The 10047-nt window shown below is 25.2% G+C and overlaps 1 protein-coding gene across 1 annotated transcript; it reads left to right on the top strand.

The window, feature by feature from the left end:
- Positions 1-212: 212 nt before the first annotated feature.
- On the top strand, positions 213-9686 carry LOC128956599 (ATP-binding cassette subfamily C member 4-like; the record flags this gene model as incomplete). Its single annotated transcript, XM_054302320.1, has 19 exons — positions 213-286; positions 1098-1208; positions 1306-1411; positions 3029-3337; positions 3823-3986; positions 4055-4180; positions 5013-5262; positions 5395-5562; positions 5656-5745; positions 5823-6109; positions 6203-6289; positions 6354-6699; positions 6775-6983; positions 7047-7285; positions 7795-7874; positions 7980-8130; positions 8197-8355; positions 8494-8565; positions 8659-9686. Coding segments are annotated over exons 1-19 (4056 nt in total), but the record flags the coding sequence as incomplete, so codon positions are not given.
- Positions 9687-10047: the final 361 nt, after the last annotated feature.

Raw genomic sequence — 10047 nt, 5'->3', positions numbered from 1 at the left:
AGCACTCGGCAACTGTAGACTAGTATATAAACTAAAAGTATTAATTAAAATAAAAGTTTTAAAAAATCATAATTAACTTATAATAAAACTACAATATATTATATATAAATTTATATAAATAATAATTCTAGCATTATGATTTTATTAAATATTTTAACTTGTTAAATTAAATAWTAATAATATTTTTTTTAAAAATAATAAATATTATAATAATGGACACTGAACAATTAATTAAAAARCCATCAAAATGGGATCAAACAAATATAGTGGCTAAAGCTTATTGCATGTAAGTTTTTTTTTAAATTATTTAAATTATTATTAAWATTAAAATATTAAAAAAATATTTTGTTAAAATTATAGTCAATCTAGCTTTCCGTTATTTATATATATTTTTTAATTCAAAAAAAACATTGTAAAATATTTATATTACAAACATATTATTTATTTCAATAAATTAATTATTTATTTCAATAAATTAATTAGTTATTTTAATTAATTAATTAGTTATTTTGATTAATTAATTAGTTATTTTAATTAATTAATTAGTTATTTTAATTAATTAATTAGTTATTTTAATTAATTAATTAGTTATTTTAATTAATTAATTAGTTATTTTAATTAATTAATTAGTTATTTTAATTAATTAATTAATTATTTTGATTAATTAATTAGTTATTTTAATTAATTAATTAGTTATTTTAATTAATTAATTAGTTATTTTAATTAATTAATTAGTTATTTTAATTAATTAATTAGTTATTTTAATTAATTAATTAGTTATTTTAATTAATTAATTAATTATTTTGATTAATTAATTAGTTATTTTAATTAATTAATTAGTTATTTTAATTAATTGATTAGTTATTTTAATTAACTAATTAATTAGTTATAGTATTTATAGTTACAATATTTATAGTACAGAATATTATTAATTAATTTAATTAATTAATTAAATAGTTAGTAATTTTTTTTCTAATTAGTTATTGATTTACTGGTTATTATTATTAACTTATTTATTAATTCATTTTATCTATTTATTTAATTTATGATTTATTTCAACAAAAAAAAATATTAAAATATATTTTTAATTTTTTTAGTTGGATTTACTCAACATTTATCAATGGACTGAAACGTGAGGTCGATATCAATGATCTGTACCGATGTCCCAAAGCCGACGAATCGGAAMTATTGGTCAAAACATTGGAAAAGTATTTAAAAATAATTTTTTTAAATATATAAAATAATTATATAAAAAATAAAATTATTAATTAATTAATTAATTATTTTTTTTGTTATTTTCATCAGAAACTGGAACAATGAGCTCMAGAAACGGTCGCCCAGTTTTAGGTGGGCATCAATCAAGACGTTTGGACCGCAATTGTTATTACCGTTATGTTTGGTTAGTTTTGGGGTAAGTTATATATCATATATMATATAATATATACATATTTTTTGTAAAAAAAAATCTAATGTATATAAACTGTATTTTTTTGAAATAATTTTAATAGTAATAACTAGTGTATTGATTAATAATTTTTTATACTCTATTAAATAGTTGTTATAATAGTTGCTTAAAAAAGTCAAATAGTTTTTAAAATAGTTATTTAAACTGTATTAAATAGTTGTATATAGTTGCTAAAAAAGCCAAATAGTTATTGAAATAGTTATTTATTTTTTTATAAATATTTCAACTGATATATATTCATTTGTTTGCAGCATATTTACAAAAATGATTTATATAAATAAACTAATTATTTCTATTGTTAAAAAAGTAATATGAGTTGATTAACAGTTTACACATTTTATATAATTTATATAATTATTACTTTTTGTTTTTACATATATTTGTACTTAATTTTACAATTTAATGCTTATATTTTTCAAAATCAATGAAATAATTATTTATAAGTTTTTATAGTTGCTAACCCAACAAATAGTTATTTATAGTTATAATAAAATTTCGGAAATAGCGTCCACTGGTCAACTTCGGTGGACATACTAAGTCCCAGTTATAAGCGTTGAACCGACAAAATAATTTTTTTAGTTGAAAATCAAGACACTAGTAATAACATTTAGTAATACACATAAACAATATACTGTATAAATGATAGGAATTTCTAATAAAAAATTTTTTTGTTATCATAATATTTAGTAATAGTAATAGTAATTAATTTGTTTGTTTTGTGAAAAATATATATCAATAACAACAACAAAAATAACAATAAATATATTAATTAATACCAGTAGTACTAAAAAAAAAATTATTAAAGTTTAATAATAAATATCTATCGAATAAATATACAAATATATACTAAAACTAAATAATATAATAATATAATATTTTCTATAATATTTTTAAATATAATACTATAGTTATAACATAGAAAATACATAAAATAATATAAATTAATAATATAATATTTTCTATAATATTTTTAAATATAATACTATAGTTATAACATAGAAAATACATAAAATAATATAAATTAATAGTAATTCAAAAAAAAATTATTATTATTATAATATGTAATAATAATAATAATAATAATAATAATAATAATAATAATAATAATTAATTGGTTTTAGAAAATGTACTCAACAACAATTTGATTAAAAAAAAATTATATAATACATACACTTTTTATAGAATATTTATTGTTTTTTTTAAATAATAATTATATATCAACAACAAAAAATAAATATCTTAATAATAATATTAAAACATAATTAATAATAACAATAATAATAAATATCTATTATTGTGAAATTAATTTAATTTAAATGATAATATAACCTAGATAATTTATTTTTATTTTTTGAATTATAAAATTTCATCAGGAATGTTTTGTATAATAAATATTTTATAAAAATAATAGTAATAATAATAATAACCATGATAATTTTAATTATATTATAACAATATAATAAACAAATTAATAAACAACAACAAAAAATACTAATTAATATTCCCATAAATATATAATTAATTAATTAATTATATATATATTTATATATTTTTGATATACAGGAATGCTTCGTAAAGAACGTCCAGCCAGTATTGCTCGGKTATGTTATCAGATATTTTGCCCAACCGGACAAACAGGACTACAAAACAGGTTGTCTGTATGCCGGCGGTGTTGTCCTRTCGGCACTGACCCTAGTGTTGACCTATCATCCGTCAGCCGTCATGGAGTGTCGGGTGGCCACACGGGCACGGGTTTCCTGGTGTACGCTRATGTATAAGAAAGCATTGAAACTGAAACCGTCGGCTTTCGGCCGGACAACCGTCGGCCAGATATTGAATCTCATGTCCAACGATGTCAGCCGATTTGATGAGGTATTTGTRATTATTAATAATAATTTTAATAAATGTTARAWATWATTATTATTAGTAGTTATTATTAGTATTTATTATTATTAGTATTTATTATTATTAGTTTTATTATTATTAGTTATTATTATTAGTTATTATTATTAGTTATTATTATTAGTTATTATTATTAGTTATTATTATTAGTTATTATTATTAGTTATTATTATTAGTTATTATTATTAGTTATTATTATTAGTTATTATTATTAGTTAATTATTATTATAATTTATTATTAGTATTTATTATTAGTATTTATTATTARTAGTTATTATTAGTATTTATTATTAGTAGCAGTTATTATTAGTATTTATTATTATTAGTAATTAGTATTATTTTTTAAAAATCATTTTATTTATTTAAATTATTATTAGTTTTTATTATATTAGTAGTATTTATTAATATAATAGTTATTAATTAATTATTATACAAAACAAAAAAACTACAAATAGTTTATCATTTTGGGTCCATTCATGTTTACGGCACCCATACAATCGATAATCGGTGTCTATATATGCTATCTATATATTGGTTGGACTAGTTTTATTGGCTTAGGTATACTGTTCCTGTTTATACCGTTAAATGCAATTACTGGTCGATTGTTTCAAAAAATTAGGTATGATTTTAATTAATTTAAAAAAGAAATATATATATTTATATATATAACAAAAATACAAACATCAGATCCAAAGTAGCCGTACTATCCGATAATAGGATACGTTTGATGAATGAGATTATTAAAGGTATGGCCGTTATTAAAATGTATGCCTGGGAACAACATTTTGCCAAATTGATAGGCGATGCCCGAAAGTAAGTTTCCCGCTMCCGTCTATACGGGTATTTTACTAATATTTTTTTTATAAWAAAAATTATATTAYWATTAAATGTGATTTTTGTTTACTATATATAAATTAAAATTATAATTTAAAAAAATCAATATAATAATAATCTATACAAATATATATATATATATATATATATATATATATATATTGATATTATTTAAAACTATTAGATAGTAGGGTGAAAAAAGTTATATTATTATTATAAATTGATCGTTGATTACATAATTAATATTCAAATTAAATAACAACTAAATAATATAAGATATATTGAAAAAATTTAGAGAGAAAAAAATTAAAAATTATYAATAATTTTAYAAACAACCTATTAATTAATTAAAATTATATTAAAAATATTTTTTATTGAAATTAATTATGAAAGAGATGACTATTGTCATATATTAATATATATATATATATATATATAATTATAATATTTATATATATATATATATATATATATATATATATATATATACTATTAATTAATTAGTTAAATAAACAGTTATTTTTTATTTATTTAATTGATAGGAAAACTATTTTTTTTAAAAAACCTATTAATAAATAATTAAAATTATATAATTTTTTTTAAACAAAAAATTTTATATTTAATTTAGGAAAGAAATAATATATAGTAAGTAATAGTAGTATAATATCAATATTATAATACTATTATAATTAATTAAATAAATATAATAATTATTTATTTAATTAATAGGAAAATTGAAAAAAATCGTATTAATAAATAATTAAAATTMTATAATTTTTTTATTAAATTTTTTTWTAAAAATTTAATTTAGGAAAGAGATGTCCCAAATAAAAATGGCAACACTGTTGAGGGCATTGAATATATCCATMTATATTATCAGCGGTCGAGTCATACTGTTTGTAGTATTTATTACTTATGTACTGACGGGTAATCATTTGAAAGCTGAGGTAGTTTTCGTAACGATGCAAATCTATAATACATTGAGACAGTCGATGACCTGGTGGTTCACCCAAGCGGTAGCACTGGCAGCTGAAATCAATGTTTCGTGTAATAGAGTACAGGTATACCCATCCATCCACCCAACCAACTAACCAGACCCCCCCTAAAAAACCTAACCAAACCTAATACAAAAAAATATTGTTATTATTYWTAAAAAAAAATAAAATWAAATTTCCAATTATTTTTAAATACAGAATTTTCTACTATTGGATGAAATCGATGATAAAGTTATTAGTAATAGTGATAAACAATTTGATAATAATTTTGATAATAATAATAATAATAAGGATATTAAATATACGGATAAAATAGACAATGATTTGAGTGTCAATGTTAACGATATGTCTGCCAAATGGATAGTTGTATGTCWTATATATGTTTAATATACAGTATATATATATATATAATTWWAAAAATAATTAAAAAATAAATAACTATTTATAATATCAAAATAGGATAGCGATGTTTGTACCTTAAAAAATATATCATTAACGGTAAAACCGGGTGAACTGTTGGCAGTTATAGGACCAGTTGGTTCAGGAAAGGTATAGTTTTTTAATAATCAGAAAAATAATATATTTATTAAATATATTTTTTGTAATTTATTTGTTTGTAAATTTAGAGTTCATTTCTAATGTCACTAATGAACGAAATATCTGTAACTTCGGGTACGGTTAGAGTCAACGGTTCCATAGCTTATGCATCACAGGAGTCGTGGAGTTTTAACGCTAGTATTATACAGAATATTACATTTGGTTTGCCATTCGATTCGAGGAAATGGCGAGAAGTCATATCTGTCTGCGCTATGAATACCGATCTAAAACTGTTTCCGTTTGGAGAGAAAACATTAGTCGGAGAGAGAGGCGTCTCATTGAGCGGCGGACAGAAAGCCAGACTAACATTAGCCCGGTTTGCATACCATTGAAATCTTAACTATTATTAACTATTAATAACTAACTGATTATCATATATACAATACCCTCACCCCCTCTGAACTAACAGTGCTCTCTATAATGACGCCGATATCTACCTATTGGACGATCCGTTGAGTGCAGTGGACAGTGAAGTAGCCAAACATATATTTGAAAAGTATATCACAAAAAAAATTATAAAAATTTATTTTTAAAAAATAATTTTCATATCATTTCATTAGATGTATAACTGAATATCTGAAATCAAAAACCGTTGTATTAGTCACACATCAGATCCAATTCATACGTAAGGCTACGAAAATCTTAGTCCTGAGCGATGGCGGCCGACCCATGGGTTTCGGATCCTATGATCAGTTAGTCGGTGCGGGCATTGATTTTATGTCAATACTGAAAGAAGAAACCAACGATAAAACCGCAGATGAAGTTCACAAACAAAAACAACAACTAATTGAAAACATGAAGAAATCTGATGAACAACAACAACATCAGCTGCTGATGACTAAAATGTCTGAACAGCTAATCATTGCACGCAAGCGGACAATGTCGGCACTGTCGACAATATCGGATGTATTTAATTAGCTACCGTTCCCCTTAATTATTATATTACTAACCATACATTACTTGGACTAATCCAACAAATAGGTTGATCCAATACAAACTACTGTGATTAGTAGTGATGCCGATGATCCAAAACTAGCTGATGAATCAAAAGCTACCGGTTCTATAGGTGCCCATACTTATTGGAATTATCTACGATCAGGTGCCGGCCCTATACTATTGGTTTCGGTCATAATGTCTTCATTGGTATCCCAGGCACTGATGCACTACAGTGACTGGTGGCTAACCGAGTGGTAATCATAATCATAACAATCCTATTGTTATATCAATTGATATAATATTACTATTATTTGAAGGACCAATGCTGAAGACAGTAGACTAGATAATAGTAATGATAATACTATGGGTACAGGTGCTGATCAATCATCAAATATCATACTATACACTGTTATAGTTGCGACCACTTTCTCAACATTGATCATCAGATCCGCCACATTCTTCATGATGTGTATAACAGCATCGGTCCGATTGCATAATAAAATCTTTTATCAACTAATGCGGGCACCGATAGGTTTTTTTGACAACAATCCTGTCGGTAATATACTGTCTGTCTTTCTCTGTCTTTCTCTGTCTTTCTCTGTCTTTCTCTGTCTTTCTCTGTCTTTCTCTGTCTTTCTCTGTCTTTCTCTGTCTTTCTCTGTCTTTCTCTGTCTTTCTCTGTCTTTCTCTGTCTTTCTCTGTCTTTCTCTGTCTTTCTCTGTCTTTCTCTGTCTTTCTCTGTCTTTCTCTGTCTTTCTCTGTCTTTCTCTGTCTTTCTCTGTCTTTCTCTGTCTTTCTCTGTCTTTCTCTGTCTTTCTCTGTCTTTCTCTGTCTTTCTCTGTCTTTCTCTGTCTTTCTCTGTCTTTCTCTGTCTTTCTCTGTCTTTCTCTGTCTTTCTCTGTCTTTCTCTGTCTTTCTCTGTCTTTCTCTGTCTTTCTCTGTCTTTCTCTGTCTTTCTCTGTCTTTCTCTGTCTTTCTGTATAAACTTATAGTCTAACTGTCCTCTACTATTACAAAAAAAACCCGACTGTCCCCTCATTCTCAATATATATGAATATTTTTTAGGCCGAATACTCAATAGGTTTACCAAAGATGTCGGCATTATTGACGAACAGTTGCCTCTATGTGCCTATGATTTGAATATTGTAAGCAATATCTATATAAAACAAAAATATGATAACTATTGAAATTATTTAAAGCTATTAATTATAATTTTTTTAAATTATTATTATTATTACTATATATAATAGATAGTAACACTGATTATCGGTACAGTCATAATAGTAGCCATTGTTAACTGGTATCTAATATTTCCGGCACTTGTAGTCATTGCAATCATACTAACTGTGCGTTGGATTTATGTTAAGACTGGACGCGATTTGAAACGATTTGAAAATATGGGTATAAAATAAAAATTTTTGTTGATTAGAATATATATATATATATAATTTTTTACTTAAATGATAGCCCGGAGCCCAATGTACAATCATATGACAACAACGTTGAACGGTTTGGCAACAATCAGGGCCTTCAAAGCCCAGTCAATGTTTCTCCAGCAGTACTACCGGTACCAGAATGACCACACGGCCACCTATTTTATGTGTTTTGTAGCCTCACGTGGCTTAGGTATGTATAGCTAATCAACAGTCAACTTCAATAAACGTGTCACATACCAGTCCTCTCTAAACTGAGACACTGGACTTTATTAAGCAATATATATATATATATACTAATTATTTATTGAAATATTATTATAAATAATAGGTATAGTAATGGACTTGATTTGTGTGGTTTATGTGTTTTTTGTGGCACTATTTCTAATGCTATTTCACACTGGTATGTAATTTACAGTATATATACTGTTTATTATAGACTAATTTATATATATATATATATATATATATATATATATATATATATTAATTTTAGGCCTACCCGGTGGTAATGCCGGTCTAGCTTTATCTATGGCACTGGGTTTGACTGGTATGACTCAATGGGGTGTCAGACAGTCGGCTGAAGTGGAAAACCAGATGACATCAGTTGAACGTATACTTGAATACAGTCGACTCAAGTCGGAGGCAGACCTGGAAACTGAAACCAAACCATCCGATGATTGGCCACAACGGGGAACCATAGATTTCAAGGATGTCTCACTTACTTACGATAATTCACCCAAACCTACACTAATGGGTCTGAATTTTTCGATCAACGGCGGCGAAAAAGTGGGTGTTGTTGGCCGTACCGGTGCCGGCAAGTCATCCATATTGTCGGCATTGTTTCGTATGCATGAATGTGACGGTCAGATCATAATAGACGGAATTGATTCAAAAAGTCTGGGTCTTCACGATCTGCGTAAACATATCTCAATCATACCACAAGAACCGGTAGCTTTTATCGGAACTTTACGTAAAAATTTGGATCCATTTGATGAACATTCAGAGGACAGGCTATGGGATGCCCTGAAACAGGTTCAGCTAAGGGATGCCGTAATGGAAATGCCCGGACGTCTCGATTATCAACTGTCCGAAAGCGGCGGTAATCTGAGTGTAGGCCAGCGTCAGCTCATATGTCTGGCCAGAGCTATACTCCGACGCAATCGTATCCTAGTGTTAGACGAGGCGACCGCTAATGTCGATCACAACACCGATTCACTCATTCAGCAGACAATACGCCAGAACTTTGCCGACTGTACGGTCATAACGATAGCCCACAGACTCAATACAATCATCGATTCAAATAAAGTATTGGTTTTAGACTCCAGAAGAGTCCAACAGTTTGACAGTCCGTACCGTTTGTTGCAAAACAATTGCGGACTTTTCTATAAACTGGTCAAACAAACCGGTCCTCAAATGGCCGGTCAACTTATGAGTTCAGCCAAACAGGCCTACGATAGACATGTAATGTCTGATTATGACAATAATACTACTATTATTGATGAACAGGCCTACGATAAGACTAAAATTAATAATAATAATAATTGTAATAATTTTTTTAATTGAAAACTCAGTTATATTATATTATTATAGAATTTATTTATTTTATTTTAATGAATAATTAAAGTAATCATTTTTTTTATTAAATAAAAAACAAGTTATTATTATACAAAAATATTATTAAAAATTACTAATTTAATTAATTAATTTTTTTATTTATATAAATATAATTACAGTACAAATAAATATTAATAGTTAAATAATATTACTAATCAATTAATTATTAATATAACTAATAAATTTCTAGCTTATTGAATCATAAAATAATAATACTTAACTAATAAATAACTTTATGTATATATTGTATGTAATAAAATAAATTTAA

The sequence above is a fragment of the Oppia nitens genome, unplaced genomic scaffold (assembly GCF_028296485.1).
Source record: "Oppia nitens isolate AA-2021 unplaced genomic scaffold, nextdenovo-longstitch-racon4-pilon3 scaffold31_pilon_pilon_pilon, whole genome shotgun sequence".
Classification (NCBI taxonomy): Eukaryota; Metazoa; Arthropoda; class Arachnida; order Sarcoptiformes; family Oppiidae; genus Oppia; species Oppia nitens.
The sequence above is the reverse complement of the archived record's forward strand: the minus strand, read 5'-3'. Positions and strand labels throughout refer to the sequence as shown.